The sequence below is a fragment of the Lissotriton vulgaris genome, chromosome 10 (genome assembly GCF_964263255.1).
Source record: "Lissotriton vulgaris chromosome 10, aLisVul1.2, whole genome shotgun sequence".
Classification (NCBI taxonomy): domain Eukaryota; kingdom Metazoa; phylum Chordata; class Amphibia; order Caudata; family Salamandridae; genus Lissotriton; species Lissotriton vulgaris.
Genome location: NC_141698.1, coordinates 845,159,548 through 845,182,839, shown reverse-complemented (window position 1 = coordinate 845,182,839; position 23,292 = coordinate 845,159,548). Strand labels below are relative to the sequence as shown.

Below are 23,292 nucleotides of genomic sequence, written 5' to 3'. Positions count from 1 at the left end.
AGAATGAGCATGCACATTGTCTCTAGCTATGGAAGATATATTGCAAATAAGATTATATTGACCTGAATTTGTTGTTTCAGCTAGTGGTTTGGTTTTAGAGGGAGAGGGCAGTCAACATTATGGCACACAAATCTGGAACTTTCTTGAAAAGGCTATTAAAAGAAGAACCGCCTCATTTGGAGGACAGTAATCAAAATAGTTAATTTCAATACATATTCATTGATCATGAGCATCAATCTGAAAATCGTTTAGTTACCAATGCACATTCAGTCTGGACAGCATCCTGGTAAGGTCTAGAGGGTTATGAGGGCAAATAATGAAAACATATCACAAGACAAAATATATTGCTATACTCAGAAAACGTGTCTTACCATCTTGTATTACAAGTTTGTCATAGTTGCATGAATTATGAGATTCAATGTCCATTGACAAGATGTTAAACTCTACAGTTGACTCAGGAGCTCTTATGATCCATGTGCAATCAATACCATTGTAATACTTAGAAGGCCATCCAGGAGAGAAGAGAAAAGATGGTGTTTGTCCTGTCATGAGAATGCCACCACAAGCTCCTGAAAAGAACACATTAGCATTAACAACATTAAAGAAGTTATATGCATCATTAGCTTATTTTTAAGTGAATGTGTTCTACTTAGAGTATCGTATACATACAAATTAAGCCGATGACCTTTTCCTTAGAAATGTATGAGTTAATCACTCATAATGAGTATCAGTCTATCAAATGATACCTCGTAGTTGATCCCTGGGCATTTAAAGTTTGTCTTAATGAATAGCACTTGTGGCATCAATCAACTCCACTTCCTTTGGAGGTATAAGACGGGCCCCCAACAGCAGGAACTACCAGCCTTTCCATTGTGGCAATGCCGCCATGGAAAGTCTGATCACGGCCTGCATTATAATATGGATGGTGGTGTCTTCCAGACACCGCCACCATATTAAACCCCTTTTTCCGCCGGTCGACTCTTCGACCGGCGGAAAAGCGTCGGACGGTCTTTCCGTCCGCCGCGGACCCCCCAGCCATCATAATGTGGCGGTGGTCTTTGCAGTGACAATGGTGGGCGGATTGCCCCCGCCGGGCAGGCGATGACCACCGCCGGCCCGGTGGGGGCGATCCGCCCGCCATCGTAATGGGCCCCAAAGAGTTACCCCTTTAGATGAGCCACACACAGGTAGGTGAATTCCTTTGTATTTATTTAAGGAAGCTGCAACTTGGAGCCGTGGCGATCTTGCAACAATACAAATGCTGACACGTTTCGTGAACACCTTCACTTTTTCACAGGCATGATGGTTTGAACTATATAAAATATATAATTTAATTTTTTTCATGTTTGTATTGTCTTCCCCTCCCTTTGCTCCACCCCAGGAGTTGATCTGTGCAGGGGTGTATTCTATACAAGCCCAATGATGAAGCATGTCACAATTTTTGAGTGAGCGCAGTATTTTTTCACAGAGCATGTGCCACCTTTGGATCACTATTCGCTACTCCTCCGTGTGTGTTACATCCTGTTACCACTGCCTGAAAATGTCCTCCGCTGCCTCACCCTTATGCCCCATTGCAATAGGAAATCTGTACCTGGTGCACTGCTACCCTCCCACAACACCCTCTTCTCTGTCAGTATTTCTCTATATCTGGGAGTCTGCAAAGACCCTTACAGTGAGGATAGATGGCAGGTGGTGGCAGAGGAGTCTCACCTGATTTCTCCCTCCTCCTTTGGGTCTTTGGAGATTCGTGGAGTTGTCAGATCACCCCAGTAGGAGAACCATGCGTTGTGGTTCATTCCTCAATGCCCTGGTGTCAGAGCAGTGAGAAACAATCTAGGTGTGCCAGTGATCTGACGTCAGAGAAGGGAACAACCAGGTTTTGATCCTGGCATTCTCAATAAAGGCTATCATTGAACCCATACATAACTCACCTTTTAGAGCATGGCAAATCTACTAAGAACTGCTAAAATCATGGAGAAATACAGATATATTTCAGAGACAAACCTGGAGCTATGGTAGGTAAAGGTCCCACGGAGGCCTGCACTGCATTCCACTCCAAGAGGAAGCCCCTTCTGCTCACACTGGAATCAGTTTGTAACTGAATTGTCATAGAACTCCCAAATGAATAGAAGGCCGGGGGAGGCACAGAGCCACAATGAGTTCCAATCAAATGGGAGTGTGTATTTAATCCTTCATAGAACTACAAGAAAAAACAACATCTTACCAAAGCAGATCATTGTAATTTGAGGCAAATTCTTACACCTCTCACAGTCATCTGCAGCGACCAAGTAACAGCAGGGGGGAAAATGTGGGGGGAAAATGCTTTTATATTTACTTCCTTACTAATTAAAAATATTCACTCCTGTAGACGGAGCACGACTTCTCAGCCCATGATGGCCCGCCTTAGATGGCTAATGTGGATTTGGAGGACTTCAAGATCCTAGTCTCCCAAACTGGCCGGTATTGCTAGCCGTATAGGGATGTTAAAGGAATCAATGCAAGGAGGAATAGGGCTGCTCCAGCTACTTCACACGCAAATCAATATTTTTTTCTCCTAATGAAAGGCAAAACAGAACATAATTGCAATGCTTGCAAACATGCATTCATGGGAAGATATCCAGGGTCGGGCAGGCCTTTTAGTCCACTGGGCATTTCCCTGGTGGACTAGTTCACTTGGAGGCCAGTTTTCATTTTCCCCAGATTCCCCGAAGTTAATTGTAGCAGACATGTGGAGGCTTTAAGAGAGAAAGAAAGAGAGGAAGGGAAGAAAAAAGTAAAGAGAAAGTGATCAGAGATGGTGAAGATAGAGGAGGGAAGATGAGCGATAGAATGGATGGATGGATGGAAAGAGAGACTGCGCAAGGAGACGAAGGGAGCAGGGTGGTTTGAGCTTTTTTGCCAGACCTGCTTTTGGTTCCTAGTCGGGCTCTACATACATCGTAACTATTAGCATACATTTTTGCAACAAACGTGGGATGGAATTCTGCCTCCCCCACCTCCCCCCACCCCCCAATGCTGAGACTGTGGCATGATCTCTGCAATATTTGAAAAATCCCATTCTGGATGTATTGTGACAAAAAACAAGACAAAACATAGATTTTTGACCTTGATGTCTATATGCTCTCAAACACCTCATACTGTAGGGTTTGATCGGTATGGTTTATATTGCCGATATTTATTGTGAGAAGCAGCACTAATAACATATGCTTTGCATTTCATTCATTGTACGCCCCCCTCTTAGCATCCTCTTTTAGTTATCAAATATTGCAAACATTCCAGTGTACTGCTTTCGATGTAACCTCTGCAAACCTTTTCAGACTGAAATGCTCGCCAAATAATTATTTTAAGATGTTGAGGTTTTCAAAGCAATGCATTTGAAATTAATTGTAATTTTTTCTTAGCTGAACAACAGGTAGCTTTACTTGTATCACATATAATTAAACAGAGTGAATTACACAGTACCAGTAAAATTACACCATTGAACCAGCACCTAATAAATGTGAGATCTAACAATGATTCAATCCTCTGCTATACGCCCAGTACTCACCCATCTTTTGTTTTGTTTCATAAACTGCAGGTCACAGTGACATTGGCACATCTAACTAACAACCATCTATCTCGGCTTTACTCTTTATCAACCTGGAATTAACTCTACAGGAACTGACATACCACAATCTATTAGAAAGAACAACAATAACAATCCCATTAAATTGACACATATTTCCCTATATTAATCCAATACAAATTTTTTTTGGCTTCCGAAGTAGTATGCTACTTGCCGAAAAGCGCTTCAATGCCTCGTCACGGGTAGTAAGCGCTATTCAATTATTATTGCAATTTTTCATTCTGCATTTGCAGGGATTCAGGCTCACTATCCTGACTCATTAAGCTGCCCTTTCGTCTTTAGCAGTGTGGCATATTATTCTCCACCGGCAGTTATCAGTGGTTTGAGTCTAAAGGTACACAAAAGTCACCCAAAAAGTGATTGTGGCACTACAGTACTACGGACATTCAAGATAGTCACTAGGTAAGAGGCTTAGTGCACCAAACTGAGATTCCACAACACCCAACTCTAGCTATTCAGAGATAGATGTGGGGCAAATACTATTTAAGAAACCTCTGGCTCTCCCATTTGATAATTGTTCCAAACATCAATGGTTGAAAGTATGAGATACAGTTAAAAGTTAACAACAAAAAATCCAAACAAGTAATCATTGTATAAAAACAGTATGCATATAATACTTAATTTTCACAATAATGCAAGGGAATTAAAATAGATGTGACCATTTCTTATTTTTGGATTAGGGAACCTAAAATCAGTGTTACATATAGAGGGGGATTAACACCAAATAGAATGCAAACATGCTCAGAATTATATTATGAGTCACAATAAGTCTACCTGGATAGATTCTAGGTTTAACTTTGCTGTGAAGAAAAACCTCCAAGTGGTTTTAGGCCCTGCAGTAGGCCAATGAGAATTTCTCCTTAAGTGGTTATCTATAAGATGAACCCCTAGGGCAAACTTTTTCGAGTTGAAGCAGGTGACAAACAGTGTTGATAAGAAACTGCATGACGTCTCTTCAGTATCTTGGGTGCTTGCAGTAAAAGTTAAGAAAAAGCCCAGAGTAAGCTAAGAGGCTACAGGGGATCAAGTCTTCAAAACAACTTAATGTTCTGTCTTATTATGTTCTTTATTGGTTTCTCAGAAAGTCTCACAATAGGGGTCGAGATGCACTAAGAATTGATTCACAAAAAGTGGTTGCAATTGTGCTCCTACACATCAATTTCAATGTTTCTAACCAACCTATGTACTATTATTGGTTGGTTCGCTAAACTACCATTTGGAGTGGGTTGCAGTTCGATCTGCCTCCTCAATATTCATCAGGAAGGTTACAAATTGCGACTTTAAAACATTAATGGAAAGGGGGAGGTAAGACCACCGTACATCCTCCCTAGTAAAAATACTGCATCACAAACGAGTACAGTAGCTCCAACTATACAAAAACTGAACTGTTCCCTGTTTACAAGTTTTTAGATATACCTGAGGTCCCTATTATTAAAGGTGATATACCAGGGAACCTCAAGGTATTTTTAGCTAATCTGGATCCCGCCATTTGTCCAGGAGATCTTTCTCTAAGAACTCCATCCTTCGCTCGAGTCCACCAGGAGGCTGAGTCCGCCCTGGTGTCAGTGTCTTACCAGGGTGGGAAGAGGTTGCCAATGATGAAGCATGGTCTTCCTATGCATCCTGTCAGTAATCCTGTGACATCCAAAAATTGGGCCCAGACTTGTATTCCCAAATAGGGAAACAGTCAGTCTTTCTTTTGTTGGAGCTACCATACTCGCTTGTGATGCAATACAAATTGCAACTCACTCTGAGTGAATACCATCATAGGGCACTGTATGTAATATGGCCCTGGCCTATCATTTTGTGGTGGGCAAAGTTTTGACTACACTTGCAAAGATGGACACATTTAAGATTTACAAAATGTCAGGCATGCACAGTAATATTAGGCAGGTAAATAATTAGATGACAATTTCCTACTCCAGTATGTCCTATGCACATGTCATACTGAAAAAGGGTGTTATCACACTTTGGAATCTTGATTAAGTATAGCCTGTGAACGGTTTATCACACAGGAAGAAATTATCATATGACAATGCATTCTCTAGAGTACCTATAACTCAAACCTGCCATGCAGTGTTTTCATCAATGATGTCATTTCACATGCCGCAGTGATGTAATCAGTGGTGTCATAGAACATATATTGAGTGATGTCATTTTGGAGGTAACTAGGAGTGCATGGCGAGGGCATGAGTTAGTTACTTATGGTTTATAGTTACAGTAACTGGTGTTTTTATAATTTAGAACTGTAAGTTTTAACTGATGTTTTCACCTAATTATAACATACTTTTAACCTTTAGTTTTTCAGTGATTTCAAAGGTTTTTTTAAATGTAAAGTGACATATTATTAAAATTCCTAACTATAACATCACTTTAACCTTTGTTTTGTTTGGGTGAATGTCTATGTTTTTCAAACATATAGTAAGATGCTGATTGCCTTGGGCATTATGGAGCTTGGCGCAGTGCCCTACCTCCCACAGCACATAGCCTTCTGACCCCACTCCTAGCTGGCACCCAACCACCCCACTGTGCACAATCTACTGCTTTCCCTGCAGGCCCTCACAACATAAAAAAATGTCTGGTGGTACCCCTGCCCCTTCTAGGGGCACCATCAGCAAGAAAATATTTAGTAAAAAGAGAGCCCTAGGGGGTTATGTCGATCTCCTTGTGAAAGGAGTGTTAATAAATTAGCAGCTCCTGCTGCTCATTTATTAATCATTATTTATTTATTTGGGTGTCCTGGGGTCACCCTGTGACACTCACATATTTAATTTTTCTTTTGGGGCCACAGGGGCGCCCGGGCCCCTGCAGCCCCAGCCGGGTCTTCCGGCGACACCCATCGTGGGTGCCAGTGGGAGCCGGCATTTTTTTATTACGTGGGTGCCCTGGCTCCATTTGGGTGACATAGGGGGAGCCCCAGGGCCCCCATGGCCTCTGTCGGTGAGTACCCCAGTGCCACCTAGGGCACCCACAAGGCACCTTTCATTGGGGGCGGCAGTGAGAACCCCATCACCGTGGACAGCACCATACTGGGGTGCGTGCAGGAGCTGGCACCATTCCTTTGCTCCTGCCCTGGCGGGAGCAGTGGTTATTTTAGCTGTTCCCACTAGGCAGGAGCAAACTCCTGTTCCCCATTTGGGAGACTGTGGGCAGTGTATGCCCACACTCGAAAGGAAGAAAACTAGTTTCCCAGGTGATGGGGTCCACAGAAAACTGCTAAATATCGGACCCCGGGGATGGAGTTCCCCGGAGCTCAACAAGGTTTGCACAGGGGGCCATTCCCTGTGTCCTAAGATGGCTAGCACCACATCTTTGTTGATGTGGTACAGCCAATCAGCTCTTAGTTCTTTCAGCTCCATGGATCCTCCGCAACATGAAATATTAAATATATTTTTGCCCTAATTTCTTGAAAAACACTGAACAGGTTTACACTAAATCACAAAAAGCACACTTTCTGGACCAAGATCTAGCTTTCTTCAAACATTTGTGTAATTATGGTCAGAAGTTTTGACAGTATCACTGTTCAATTTTCATATAGAAAAATGAATGGGGAAAATGTGTTTTGGGACCCGCCCCTTTTTCTCAGCCCCTCGCTTAATAGATCACCCTGGAATTTTACCGGAAGGTGGTGAGGCAGATGTGATTTTTTCATAAAGATTTTTCTAATTCCTCCAACCTTTATTTATTTATTTTATTTTAATGTTTTATAGAGCGCAAACTTGACCCGTGAGGGTATCAGAGCGCTTTACACAGTTACACAGTAAACAAAGCAATGATGAAGACACATCGGAGCAGCGTTGAGGGGAAGGCAGGCGATTTGACCATGCAGTAACCGTTGCTTTACTGAGCAGTGAGGAAGGAACCCCCCAATACCACGCTTAGGCTCATGAGGTCATCATACCTTGAACTATAAGTTCTCTTCAACGCCAATTGGGCACAACTGAGCTTATCCATAAAATTAACATTGATAGGTACATTTCACCTAGTTTATATTTTTTGTAGAATACACTTTAACATTCCATGTGAGTAAGGTGAGGATAACGTGCATATCCTTGTCCTGAAGAAGGAGTCGTTGTACTCCGAAACATGTTGACACTCTTAATGGTTGATATACCCTAATACATATATAATCAACCTCACCCTGCACCTTTTTAATAATACCAGCCGAGGACATAATAAATATTTTTTTTCCTACGAGCCAGGTATTTTTTAACCTCACTTTTTTCACCTCACGTCACTAACTCACATTTCTTCCCTAAACACACACCCTCACATAGTTCACTACCAAGCGCTCCTACGCAGCCGTAAGTCGTAGCACGCCGCATTCCGTAGAGGGGAGCGAAGGCCCCGATGATGAAGCATGACACCAAGGGGCCTGTTGGTGTGTGAGGGGCATTTAAACAACACTGTGTGCTCCCCATCACTTTAGGGATCACCACCACTTTCTGAGTGGATTCCATTTTGTTTAATCAAATATGACATAGGCTGAGTATTGCCGACAGGTTGCTGTCGTGCGACACTACATACTCGCTCTTGGTGGTTTGCCCCTTGCAAGACGCACTCTGTCCTTTGCAAGGAAGTCTCCCGGCACGAGCCCCTGTGCCTAAGGGGTCCCGGGGTGTCCTGGAGTGGAAAGGGGGTTTGTGGAAGCTTGTTCGCGAGGCTCGCCATTCACTGGATTGTAGCAGTTTCTGGAAAAGAGACCGGATGGACTGGGGATTCCTCCAGGACTGTTCTTTACGGTGAGGGAAAGGTAGTCTGATCTTCCCCCGTAGCACCCCGTGGTAGCGCGGCGAGCGGCAGCAATGGATTCGCCCAGCGAGGCCGAAGAGGGGCGCTGCAGGTAAGGCTTCATTTGCCGGCCCCCCTTCCTTTTGCCAGGGTGGTGAAGGCACACAGCTGGCGACAGCACGTCCCACCTCTGAACTGCCTGATTTTTTGAAAGTACAGAAACGCCACGCTGCTGTGGAGTTCACCATCAAAGAAAGAACTCACAGTCAAGCTGCATAGATCTGTCTTTACTTTAAACAGCTGAACCGCTCTTTGTCTACATGTGATAGAAGTGTGGTTACTCGTAGGGTGGGACCGCTACAAACTTATGTGTAGAAGTAATGCAAGCAACCTTATAAACTCGAGGTGTAACTCCTAACCCAGATCTAATTGCCAGTTACCTGGTGGAGGATAATTACCTCCCCCATGTGTACACATTGCTTAGTGAGTGGCTTCTCTCCTGGTGCTTCGCGTGTCTTGTCTATATTCGTAGGATGTGGATTTTACACCAGCCTGGCTAGACGGCGCTTGTTTTGTACACTGCACACTGTATGCAGAACTCACACATTTCCCATGTCCAATTGTGAATAGCTCATCCAGTCGAGATTTATTTTTCTTTGAAACCTGACACTTGCAGTCATAATTTTGTAACGGTATAATTAAGACTACAAGTCCCAGAATGCACAGTAAAACCTGAACTGGATGAGTTACTCTATTCGGGCTTGGAGCCGGTAAACGTTACTCCTCTGGTGTAGGCACTTTGTAGAGACGTCTCTGTATACTTTGCTTATGCGCCTCCTCATGGGAGCAGTTTCTTGGTGCGGTGTTTTCGCTGGTGCTCGTGGGTAGCTTTTTCTCTGAGAGGAGCTAGCTATGTGCATTGTTGTTGATTTGTCTACTACGAGCCCCCAGGACTTGCATGGTTATCCACTTTGATCCGGGGAGACAGCTGATTGGGTTGAGTTATCGTGTATGTGTGTGTGTGGCTCTGTGTGTGTGTGTGTGCGTGGCTCTGTGTGTGTGTGTGTGTGTCTGCGTGTGTGTGTCTGTGTGTGTGTGTGTGTGGCTCTGTGTGTGTGTGGCTCTCTATGTGTGTGTATGTGTGTGCAAATGCAATAGGTCTCGCATTTGCGAAAGATTAAGGTATTGGCATTGTAAATGACAATGCCAATTCTTTATCTGTTTTCAAAACCAAAACATAAATAACAATTTTGCCATTTACAATGCCAATAGCTCTTACTTTTGCAAAGCGAGACTGTTGCATTGTAAATGCTTGTTTCTGAAAGCGAGCAAGTTGGAGCAGGAGGTTTCGAGCAGACCGGGAGTTCCTAGTTCTTCCAGGCATCACCAGTTTGGTTATAAGCAAAGCAAAAAATGTTTTTCCTAGGGGAACATAGACTTAACTAAGACTACTCAGTGGATAACACACTGGGTATTATAGTGAATTATATAGCTACTATTCTAAAATTTACATCTGCTTACCTTTACAGTACATTGGTAGTCGGTATTTTGGAGTAAATATTTCTACAGATCAATATCTTAACCCCAATATTGTGGTATTATACCATAAGCCATGAGGATCGGCCCAAATAGGTAACTGTATTTTATAGAGTGTTTTTTACTGCAGCTTTGCTGTTTCTAGGATGAGCAAATAACAGATGATAGTATTAGCCAAATAATTTGTACTGAAATTAGAGACTGCAGAAGGTTGCCAGTCTGGGACCGCCTTGTTCGGATTCAAACTTGTTACCTTCAGAGAAGATAACTACAGTTATGAGTGGCAAATTAGAATAGAATGCATAACTATTAAAAAGAAAACCTAGTGAATAATTTCAAAATAAGTCTCAAACAAGCATTGGCAAATTTAAAGGTTCTTGACAATGCGAGATCTTTGAGCTTTGTCAACGTTAATGTGTTTCATGCATGGCTAAATAATAAGTACGCCCCAGGCAGATATAGAACCCAAGCACCCACAGCTGATGCATTTTTACTCCTTTGTGTAATCACAAGCATAAACCCCTGGGTTGGTACCACCCCAGGAGGCGCTTCCCAAGTGAGTGCAGGTGGGAGAGACATTGCTAATGCGTCTCAAATAGAGGTGGACAATAGGTGGCGCTTCAGCGAACAGTGAGTGAAGGACTGCTATAGAGAAGAGAGTGTTAGTGAAACTGCCATAGAGAAGAAATGACAAAGGAAGAGAACTATCATAGAAAAGAGTAGATGGAACAGTAGCGAGGAACATATTAGTCGGATGTTATATTTGTTAGTCAGGCAATCAAAGTATCATATATAACCTTGCTTCATTCCATCTGGGATTGCCATCACATTACAAAATCTAAGTGTGGCTTGGAAAAGCAGTGTACATTTTTTAGGTCAAGCCTAGCAACACGCATGTGCTGCTTTGCGAGGCTTCTTGTGTTACTCCGTGTGGGTGTGACTCCTCCTACACATTCAAATGGCTTTGGCGTTTGTCTTTCAAGAATAAAAGCATTTAATGTTCACTCCCACAGCGTTTTGCTCTCGGGAGCGAGCAGCGGCGCACAGGGTGGCAGCTGCATTCCTTGTGGGTCAGGTTACCGTGCTTTCTCTTTCGCTTGCAATCTGGTCTTTTACTGCCAGTGCCTACGGAGTTCCCCTGTTGTCTGCGTCTTTGTTTCTCCATGTGTTTAAGGTGTTTTTCTGGTTTATGTTTGTGGTTTGCTGACCAGGGAAATCGCACAGTAGGGACGGTTTCAATTGAAAGCAAGAGTTCTTAATAAAGCGGACATTTCACAATTATAAAGCATGCCCGCTTTCAGAAGGAAATGCAGCTCCGGGTATTTAGAGGGAACCCACCTTAAAACACAAGTAACGAAATGCCACTGAGGGGATTAAGGCTGATTTTTAAAGGAAACATGGATACAATTAATCCAAGCTAGTCTATGGATGCCCATTTAACTTAAATTCTTCTCGGGTGGATGTGGCCTTTCAAGACATGTTGACTTTCACTCTGATGTTTCATCTGCCCGACACTAGCAACGACGCTGGGGCTTTTAATATTTTTGTGCATAATTCATAGAAAGGAACACGACAAAAACCTTGCATCGATGAAAACTGAAGCAACTGTTGCCCAAGGCATGAGGTATTGGTATTTTTTATATGTTGAGCATCTTTTTATGTGACTGTAAAAGTTGCAGGAGTGTTTCACAGTTTATAGTTAATCTTTCTTAAGTAGATCCTAGGCAGTGCCTGCTCTTACCTTCCACTCTTTCCTGTTTCTCCTCCCTCTGCCCTCCCATCCCTGTTTCTTCTCCCCGTGTCTGTTTCTCCTTCCCTGCCCCCAGTCGCCACTCCCACCCAATCACCAAAGGGAAAAGCTTGCCTATGGGCAAGACCTATTGGCTTTGCCAGCGCTTGTTTAAGTGTTGCATTGGTCAAAACCGCTACAGCATACAGGAAGGGGGCAATGTACTGTCCACATCAGTCCTAGCCAAGGCCTTTTTGATTTTACTAAAATTATATGTATAATGTACTTGGTGTAGGGCTTACAAACAGACCTCTTCATCCACTGGTCCGTCATTCACACTTTTTTCCATCCTCTGCAGCAATGGGTCACACTTGAGCCACTGTCTAACTTCACTATGAGTGGAAACATTCTGCCTTTTCATAAGGAGCATGCTCACAAAAGCTAGTCACTTCAGTCCGATAGACAAAGCAATGTGTGTTTTTTGAGACCCAAACATATTTTTGCTTTTCAACATTTTTTTTGGGGGGGGGATTAAAGAGGGTTCATCAGCTACCCTAATATTAGAGTTTTGAAAAAAACATGAAAAAAATAAGGAGGACCAACAAATACAAAAGGTTAGGCACCAGACATATTGGCTTTGCCAGTGCTTGTTTGGATAGCCTTGTGCCATTTCTTCAGTGAACTTGACAAACGTTTGAGTGCCCTGTGAATGTTACCTCTTTCTACCCTGCTATATATCATTAGAGCTATGAATTTGTCAAAGCTCTGCAACTTTATGCTGACATTTCAGTATGTAGGTGTGGGCGACTGCACCTATGTATACACACACATATAAATATATGTACACGATGTAGAAATTCGGAAGCAGTCGTGTATGATACGTTACAGAAAACGCAACATTTGGCACATGAAAGTAATTTTAAAATCAAGGTGCTTGAGGACAGTGATCATGTTGTGTTTTTATAATAACAAAAAGAAACATGAAACCAATATATGAAAATGATCTTATGTTAATCCAGTGCTTATTTTGAGCCTGTGGTTTCTGGTGCTCGGCACTGGCATCTGTCAACACTAGTCCTTTTGACAGTCTGCCACAAGCTGGCGCTGTCTGGCTAATTTAGAGATGACCACAACAACAGGTAATTATTCAATTGACATTAGCTTCTGCCAACACCATTCTTACGGCCCTGGAGGCTTCGAATAGTCTGAATTGTCATGGTTGCAGGAGTGTAATGGTTAGTAGTTGTGCTGTAAGCTGCAGTGGCCTCCTGACGACAGCTCTGGCACTTATTTTTTTTTACAAATTAAGCACTGCGTTAATCACCCAGGAAATGTAAACATAGATTTGGGGTAAGCTTGGTACATGTGCTGGCAAGAGGATGTTTGTAAACAAAGAGATGAGAGGTGGCTGTGTTTTAAAGTTGGGTCAGTAAAGTGACACAGGTGCGATAACACATCCACGCTGATGAAAGAGATAACTTGATACATTTTTCTTCAGCTGAACTGCCGCCCACTCACAGGGCCTCATGCGGATACCTGCCTTGATTGTAGGATAGTCCTGCAAAGTGCAGTTTAGCACAGGATACAGCAATTAGGGCCAAGCAGAATATGGGTGCTTTGTACAAGCATTAAACGAAGTACACCAGAGTCTTATTTAGCCAGTGTAAATTTGACATAAACTGGTCCCAAACAAATTTGATATTTGGCAATATCTTGTGTGTTTTTTAGTGCAGAAAGATGAGAAGATTGAGTAATTTGACCAGAATCACAGGATGTTGAGCCAACACTGAGAATAAACCTGGTTCCCTAGTTCTTAAGTCGACAGCTCTGGCCAAAATGCCACATGATCTTCAGTTGTGATGGAGAAAATGAGAGGGACATTTGGCTAGATAAGAGAAGGGTAGAGGAGTTACAAGGCATAAGGAGGAAAAGTGTTTATATACAGGGCAGGGGAATTATGAGTTCTGGGGGACTTACCGTGATTCCAAATTAAACCTGAAATCAGGCTCAACTCCACTCACTGATTATAAAATGGCACCATGTGTTTACGTGTGGAACACAAACAGCAATAATCAAAAAGGCCTGTTTGCTTGTGATCTGGTATGTTGACATTGATGAGTGAGATTGAATAAGGGGGTAGTTTACCATCCTATATATTATCTTGAACCTTTACGAGACATCTGCTTTCTGACATTTTCATACACCACGAGACAGTAGGAATTTAAGAATAACCTAACCCTGATGAAGTCTGCGTGGACGAAACGCATTGGCTGGGCTGATGTGCAATTGTAAAAAACTTTAATAAAGCAGATTTGAATTCATGTGCAAGACTCCTGAAGAATGTTATTGGACGTTAATTGTGGACACAGCACAACTTGAACTTGTCCTAATGCTGATAATGGATCTATACTGATTCTGATTTTATAACTGTATGCTACTTTTCATTGTGCTACTGTTGATTACTATTTGTTATGAGGTGCAATAGCTCTGATTGCATGACTGCTCATAATGATAGTGGCGGACCCAGAAGCAAAATACCTGGAGATCACCAACTCCTACAGACTGCAGGAGAGCAACGAACAACAGGTGTCACACAAAAATATGGGCGCCTGCTCAGTTGTTGCATCAGCTTTGAGTTTGATACGGTAAACTGCATACCAATGCAATATACCCATTAATCAGAAATGTTTCACAAAGAACAATATGGCGGGCTATTGCTACATACCACTACCTTGATAATGAAAGATTTAGGACCCTACTCACAAAGGTAATAATATCTTTAGATATGTGAGATAAATAGGTAGTTCCCTCGATGTATAAAGAAAAAAAGGCTCACCCCATTTTATAACTATTATTAAGGTCTTGCACTACGTGTAACTGGGGAGCCTGCAATCCACTGTAGTCACCTGCTGTCACTTATGTCGTGGATCCACACTGGGCAACAACGCAGGTCAGGGTTTTACATCACAATTTCCTTAACCTAACCAATCCTACCCAAGCTAACCTAACTTACCTTTGCCTACTTATACTGGTTTATGATACACTAACTATGCTAACCTAACCTGGCCTAATGAAACTTGTTCTCACATAGTTATCGACACTAGTGTACTTTCTCAATGAACAATACAACTATAAAGAGACATTTTTTCGAACATGAAGGTAAATAGATGTATTATATAAATTCAAGCCTATCACAGCTCACAAGGGAAACTGCCCAACATATACACATGAAAGCAAACATTAAAATTAGCTAGGATAACAGAACCAAGCAAGAACATTTCATGCAAAACATGATACAAATTAAATGAATAACACCTATCTTAAGGGCTGTGATGGGTTCCGACCCTCACAAACCGACGACCAACCCAACATGGCCGCCAAAGCGGAACCCGGAAGCGGGGTCAGCGGTCTAGCGTCGCAGGGAGGACAACGCGAGGAGACCGGTGAAAAGGGCGGCGGCCGGCCGGCAGGGCATTCAGCTGTTCTGAAGCCAGAAGGAGAGCAGGACCTGACCGGAGCCGAGCGAGAAGAACAGGAGAGAACCCCGACCCCGAGAAAGGAAAAAGACCACGAGGAGACTTGCACGGGAGCAGAGCGGGAGTCCTGCAACAGCGGAGAGGAGCCAGGAAGAGAAGTCCGCTCACGGAGCACTGCGCATGGGACCACTTTACTCCCCGATGGCGAGGAGGCTTGGCCTCCCAACACCACGGCCCAGGAGGGTCGTGGGAGCAGGCAAGTACCGGCTGCATGCTGGGGGCTTGTCCAGGGGTTGTGGGCGCGCATAACGGGGCACCATTGAAAAGCACCATTGTTTCCCTCACGTTAGGCACAGCACGGTTAGACCTTGGTGACGGTGCACTTTGCCCTCCCTCTTATGTTCATTGCTTAATCAGAAACAGTAGCCTGAGTTCGTTTTTGTTTTCTTTCTTTTGGCTCGCCTGCCACAAGGAAGGAGCCGGGAGCAGAGGCAAAGGAGTCTTCAGTGAAGGACCTCAAATCCAAACCCCCCCTCAACCTGTGTTCTTGTTATACTCTGACTGTTGATAAGCTAAAGAAATCCTTTTCTTTGATATCTACGTCGTTAAAATAAAACCAAACCTACAAACCTTACATAGCCTTGAGATTACTTCAGTGCTAGAAAAGGGTCGGGTGGACAGACTGTTGCGCGTGTGCCGAACACAGGGCGTAGCAGGGGCGGCTCTAGGCTCATGGCGGCCCTGGGCAGGGAGCGTAGGTAGGGGGCTTGGGAAGAGGGTTTCCGGGCTGGGCGGAGCGCGGAGGCCAGTAAAGGGAGGGGGGTCAGGGTGTTTGGAAGTGGAACAGAGCCGGAGGCCGCCAAATCCCTGCCAGGGGCCACCACGCAAATATGTATCCATCCTCAGAGGATTATTATATTAAGGACTAGCAGCCCGTCCCGACGTTGTCCGGGAGCAATTAGGCTTCAGGGCCCCCGCCTATATATTGCAGTATTATACCTCTATGTTTACTTTGTACGCTTTTGTAACCTGCACACGTAACTTTTTCCTCCTGTAATGCACCGCTTGGCTTACTTTTTTAATGCTCCGTTTGCTTCCTCTTGCTACCTGCACACATCACTTTTTCCTCCTATACCTCTTTGTTTACTTTCTACGCTTTTGTAACCTGCACACGTAACTTTTTCCTCCTGTAATGCACCGTTTGGCTCACTTTTTTAATGCTTTGTTTGCTCCCTCTTTCTCACGATGTACGCTTTTGTAACCTGCACACATAACATTTTCCTCCTGTAATGCACCGTTTGGCTCACTTTTGTAATGCTCCGTTTGCTTCCTCTTGCTCACGATTTTAATTTTTGCTTCTTTTATCCACCGCTCACCGCTCCTAAATAAATAAATAAATAACCTACCTCATCCGCGCCCACCGCTCCTCCCCGCCTGTCCGACGCTCCTCACCGCCTGTCCGCCGCTCCTCCCCGCGCCATGTCCGCCGGTTGTCCTCATGCTCCTGGACGCCGTTCCTCCCCGCGCTCCTCACGTCGGGCACGCACGTCGCGGCCGGCGCTTCTTCCAAGGGACTACTTTTTTTTGGGGTAAATTTTTTAAATAACGTATATTTATTACGTTTATATAGCCTATGTCCATCTGCACACCCTGACGATTACAACGATGTATCGGGTGTGTGGTTAGGCGCTGTGGTTCCCGAGTTTACCCGCCTCAAAGGTTCAAAGTTCTTCCTTTATAATAGTAGTATAGATATATATTGGTGTGGGGGCCCCTGGGGTTTGGTGGCCCTGTGCAGGTGCACAGCTTGCATATGCCTAAGGCCGCCCCTGGGCATAGCATAAACCGATACTGTTCTGCGGCATTAAGAATTTAAATATGTTCTGCAAAATCTGTGACATTTGTACCATTCTAGTGCTGGTAAAAGTGCCTTAATCTTTTCAACATACAAAGCAACAGTACCCATAACTTGATTGGAGGAGAACCTTTTAATTTCAATACTGGATTAACATTTCAAGTCTGGTCTGACTCATTGACAATCTCGATTTTGCATGTCCGAACTCGGCTCAAAGGTATCAGAGCGCTTTACATGAGCACCAGTTGCAGACGGACACATTCATTGTTTTAGGCACAGGGAGATTAAGTGATTTGCCCAGTAATACAGGGATGGTTGAGCCTCCCGCAAGACTCGAACCTTGTTCCACAGCTTTAAAGTTGGACACACTAGCCGTTAAGCCACATCCTCTTCCACATTCCATTCTTCTGTTGGAGAGATGCAAAATGGTCCAAGTAAAATTCCTTCAACGGTCCTCATTCCCAACAGTCTGTCAGGCATGATTCAAATGAAATAGTGCAAAACTCCCAAACTTTTTATGCACAAACATATCCAACTGAGGGGACAGTAAAGTATAGGGAATTCTTGCCTCTACTCTACCATGCAGAAATCTCTGCCTCGACTGTGGTGATCTCCCTATGGTAAAATATTGGGAAAATGTATAAAGTTTATTATACTTGGAAAAAGTTAGTGAAAATATTTTAATGTTAAATATGTTAGTAAAGTAATGTTATATATTCATTTTAAATGTAGAACAAAAGAAAAAAGCGACATTATTATTAAATTAACTCTGAATTAAATTGTTAATTACCGTAAATACGTGTACTGAATTAATTAAAAGTAATTGAATTATATATCATTATAATTTAATGTTACGTTACATTTTGAAACTCAAAAAGGTTACATTCGTTTATAATCTAATATTACACATGTATTATTTTTAGATATATTTGTTAACATTGAATTATAATTATTTTTATTTTTAAATATTTGAAATAATTTAGTGTAATATCATTCCATGTGTGGGTTTATTTTATGTCTGAGTCTATTAATTTCTATGGTGGGTGTTGCAGCACCAATGGTTACCCTAGTGTGGTGCTGGACTTACTCTGAGCTGAAGTCATTTACTACTATTTCGACCCCTTCTTGGCTTTAGTACCTTCAAAAGTGTAGCTTGTGGGGCACATTCCTCCATAAACCTAATCATCCCTTAGAACCTCCCTACTCCTCCCTAAATCCCAACTATTTTGAAGTAAGCTTGGTCAATTTTACAACCACTCCCTTTGGCCCATCTCACATTTACTACAAAGTACTAAACCTACATGTTTGAGGATCTTCCATTTGAAAAGACTTGTACGTTTGTGAATATTATTTATTAGTACTTTAATAGCACTAAACATAATACAAAAGCGGTTTGGGAATAGCCCCCCTTGCATTAAAACATTGTGGAACATCCCTTTTTGTTCCATTCGCCAGGCAATGTACAGTGTGCCATGGTAGATAGAGTAACTCTTTTATTCTCTTGCAGTGCCTAGCACTCTGAGGTTCAAGACATGCTGGAGGAGAACCGAATGGTTGATGATGTTGAATGTAGCCAAAAAGAAAAGGTGCTCATCCAACCACTCCCATGTATGGCTTGGGAGTAAGAGGTAAGTTAGCCGAGCACTTTCTCCTCGTCCTTCACTGAGATAACTCTTCTCCTAATATTTCCATAGCAGTCAAATAAAAAAAGCAGTTAAGAGTATGGAAAGTAGTGCAAGCATTTGTAAATTGGCCCTAAGACATCTAAAACAGGAAGACAATTGGAATATTCTGGGAAGATCCATACTCAGTTAATCCAAATATAAAAGGACAGTGCCATCATTGCAGTTTTACTAATAGGGCCTTGGACGTTTCGGGTGATATCACAACGACATTCAAGAATACGTGAAAGAGTATACATGTAGTACTACTTACTGTACTCCTAAATGCTTGTGTGACTTCACCTCACAATTTTTATTTGAATGGGTTTTACAAGTAAAATCAATGTACCTATCAGAAAATCATCAAAAATCACTTACTTCTACATTATGCAATTGCGTCTGGAGAAATGACTGTCCATATATCATCAATTTGTGATTATGTCTGCACATATGGGTAAGGCATGACAACCCTTAAATTTCATATAGATATGTACATTTGTAATTGCCCTTTCACTCCTGCTTTCTGATTACCAAACCCATATATTTGTAATCAGTGACCCTTATTCCTAAAAAATGCTTTGGAAAAATGAAGCAATGCAGCATCAACATATACAGCCCCTAAGGCCCATTGCACACTCTTCTAACAGCTGCACAAAGCAGAATATCCTCATACCTACCAATGACATTATAACATCACTTATTTCCTAGCATCATGCTCACCAGTCTGGCTATGTGCTAATAACTGTATGATTTGGCAATATGACCCGTATTTGCCATAAAAGACAGTCTCTGTCATTCTACAACATTGGTTACATAAGAAACTTTTCTTTTCTATTTAGTTCGAGAAATTGTTTACTGTACCTGTCTTTCTTGACTTATTTCAACTATTGGGTATCAATTGGTAGCACAATGTACAGAATGTAGTCCCCTAGCAAAACCACTATGGAACAAACAATTTCAGGGCTAAGGTGCACAGTACATACAGCCATGGTGTGGTAGGATGATGCTCTCTAACTGATAATTAGGATATAGGGCCATGGTAGCATCTACGCAAATTGAGCTACAAGACAGTCATGATTGCTCATATAAAATTATCGCTTTAATTAATGTATGCCACAAACGGCCATTTTGCTTGGAAAGGCACAGTTCTAAGGCATTTCCACAAATGTTGCAGGAATTGAAAAGGGGGATCTCTTACTATGTGCGACTGCATCACTGAGCTTCAGATGTTGCCAGGCAATTCTCTCAAAGACACATTTCCCTTTATATGAAATCCTGTAATTGTATACAACAAATTGTGATTATGTCTACCCATATGGGTAAGACACGACAACCCTTGAACTTCATATACATATGTATATTTGTAACAGTTTTTTCACTCCTGATTTCTGATTAACCACACCCATATATCTGTAATTAATGACCTTTGTTCCTATTAAATGCCTTGGACATATGAAGCAAGGTTGCACCTGTTGCTTTGCCAACAATTTACAAAGTCTGTTCCTCAGCATGGCACTGGAGTAGTGGTCTAGTAATAGACTGACATACTGCATAAAACAAGAAAATTTCAATAGTTATAATGGGTGTCACTATACGGAGCACATCCTTCACTGTAGTTCCTTTAGAGAATCGCCCTACAGAGCACAAGCGATACAAACCCCAACAGATCCCATTCTTGCAGTGAAACAGCAGATATCAAACTAACTCCCTCTGAACCAGCAAACATCAGTACTATTCTTCATATGAGTACAGGACTAAGTAGCCAGCTGTTGTAGATCATACAACATAAAGTCTGAATTGTACTGTGGATCTTTTGGTAGACTAGTAGTCTGTAGGATCATCATCATGGGCTGGAATATAGATACCTGTTGCGTCTAAAATTCATAGTAGGATAAACTTAAGAACTCTTTCAGGGAACTCCATCCAAAAGAACCACTCTTAGATGTTTTGCTTACCAGAACATGAAATACAAATAGTTATCAACTTTTCAGAAGAAATAGAGGCATTCATTCATTAAGGCAAGATCCAGAACAGGACCGAGGATGAGGAAAAAATTCACAAAAGGAAAGGACAAGGCATTTCTTATGGACCATAGTTCCTACTTTCCAAAGTCCACAAGTTCAACAGAGTTCCAGCTCATAGTTGGTAAATTTGCTGTCAGCAGCAGGAGGAGGCTGCATGAGCAGAGAGTGAGAAAGGTTAGAGTGAGTCTTAAGAAGCACCTTTGCCAAATCAATAACTTGTAGCAAAATGGTTAATGAAATCTGGAACCTATGGCAAGGAAGATATAAAGGAGGGAAGGATTGAAGAAATCTGACGGACAGAAATGGTTCATGTGAAGCAAACAAGTCATATTGAATCCAATCATACAAAGGAGATTACTCTTTCACAGTACTTTAAAGCTGTAAAGGATTTATAGAGAGCCGTTGTATCTGAGGAGCACCTACTTGATCAAATTGCAGTGTTTTATATGTATATTCCAGTTTAGGTATACACAGAATAAAAGGTATTCCTCTGTGGTCCTAACTACTGATTACGTGAACCAAGTGGCATTCAGAAGAAAATAAAAAAGTGAAGGGAAGCTGTAATGGAGAATAGAAGTACATTTTCATTGTGCAGTTGGGATGTGAGCTTCAGCACCTGTTATGTGAAATAGTAGACAGTTACAATGAGTTCTACACTCTGCTCTGCCAAGAGGGCAAATATATCTGATAGAATTCAACAGCTTTATGGCACCCTTACAAAGACTAGATAATGTGTTTTCCTGTGCAATACAGATTCGATGGTGATTGTCAGAGCATGGGATATTAATTTGGAAAAGGGGTACTCTCACCAACTTAACAAATATACTGGTTAAAACTTCACACAATTCTCAGAAAAAGTCTGCAAAGCCCCAATTAGCAGTTAATTTCTGAAAGAAACATGTACTAACCCAAACAATACCAACCATTTAAAAGTGAAGAAAACAATGTAATCAAATTCCTAAACTAATTTAGGAAACATAAAGAAAACAGGAGGCCATTCAATTGACCCTTGGATTGCCTTTCCAGTCTTTAGCTACCAGCAAGTGTAAGGAGACCTTTGTCATCCTTCTTTCAGCTTTACAGCAGACTTCTATATGCAAGATTATTTATTTTTAAGTCCAGGAATGTGGAGGTGGTGTGAGGTGCCAGACTTATCCTGTGGCTTAGCTAGTAATTTGAGAATACCCTACTCCCAATCCTGACTATGTTCTCATTATATCTCTGCTTCCCTTTTCAGCACTTCTTCTATTGGTTTACTGCAAACCTGTCCAAGAGTCGCCCAGCCAAGAAGGCCAGCCATGCTCCAACAGCAGGAGAGCTGGAACTTTCCTTAGCCACTCCCCTATGGGGATGAGATATCCTACTTTTGTCAGCACCAGTAACGGTTGCTCTTCAAGCTGGGAATGGAAATGGAGCCAGACGGTATAGGGCGGCCTTGGGAATCAATGGTTGTAGTTTTTGACATTCAAATCACAGCACAAACTGTGAAAGTTGCCCACTGTTTGCTAGCTGTTCTTGTGCCATTCACAGATAGCAAATCCCTGCTAAGTGGCCATTTGCTAACAACACCACTGCCCAGTGGACAAGCAATGCCAGGGCTGTTTGTTAGGAAGTCAGTCAAGGATGTGTACTGGGAGTCTGAAGCAGGGCTGAAAGACAAACCAGTTCAAGACTGGGTTGCTCACAAACAGCAATTAGGACACTTTTTAAAAGTTACTTTTCCACTAAATCCAATCTTCTTTCACTATTGAAGTAGATTTTCAAAAGTAAGTGGAAAATAACTTCAAATCATTGCTCCACCATTCTTCAATTCTTAGATATGGAAAAGTGGTTGTATCCATATGCAGGCATGTTTCTGAAAAAGACAGCTTCGTGGTCCAGTTTGAGGGTAATGCAGGTATACTGAGGGTGCCTAGCGTCGAGGGCGTTGTGCTAATTACGCTACCACTCCCCTCCTATGACCCATGGTGTACCCGTTACACCCTAAAAGCGCAGAAACCTTAATGAAGGAAGCCTCCTAAACCAGGAGTTAGTAGGAAGACATTTTCTCTTCCTATTTTTCGCACTTTTCATTTTACACGTACACGTCCCTAGGTAAGGGTGGGCCTTAGCGTGCTCATACCGCCAGGGTTTAGTACACATATATAGTCCTGATGAATGCCTGGTAAATGCACACCGTTTCAGAGGCAGAAACATGTTGACTGACTAAGGAAATAACCACACAATTAATTCGTGGACTACTTTCCTACACTCAATTTTAATAACATGTCCTAAGTGATCGCTTAATAAATCATTTCCTGATACACTAAAGAAATTTTTAATCCCCTCACCACTATTTAGTTTATTTTTCACTGCACGCCTTAAACTCACATATCCTGCTCCGCAGTAGATCTGGCGTCGAAGCACACTGAAGAGGCATTCGGCCTCTTCGGTGGGGCCCAATGATGAAACATGTCATCACCAGGTGGTGAGTGAGGGCCTTCCTAAAAAACGTCCTAAATGTGGCCGTTTTTTCCATTTTTTCGTTGCTCCTTCGTGTGTTTTCTTTGAAGCCATATGACACTTCTTTTTTTGCTTATTAGATTTTAAGCACCCAGTCCTGTGGCCGCACGTGGCAGTCTTTAGGGTTGACTTACCCTATATACTTAAACAGTA

The 23,292-nt window shown here is 42.3% G+C and overlaps 1 protein-coding gene across 1 annotated transcript in view; it reads right to left on the bottom strand.

Annotated features, from left to right (window-relative positions):
• The window catches only part of CUBN (cubilin), a 1,372,460-nt gene that overhangs the window by 577,355 nt on the left and 771,813 nt on the right, over positions 1–23,292 (bottom strand). The window contains exons 39-40 of the mRNA XM_086941783.1: positions 2,005–2,200; positions 372–569 (exon numbers count right to left, since the gene is read on the bottom strand). Of these exons, the coding sequence (XP_086797909.1) occupies positions 372–569; positions 2,005–2,200 (394 nt within the window). The remainder of the gene's footprint in view (positions 1–371; positions 570–2,004; positions 2,201–23,292) is intronic.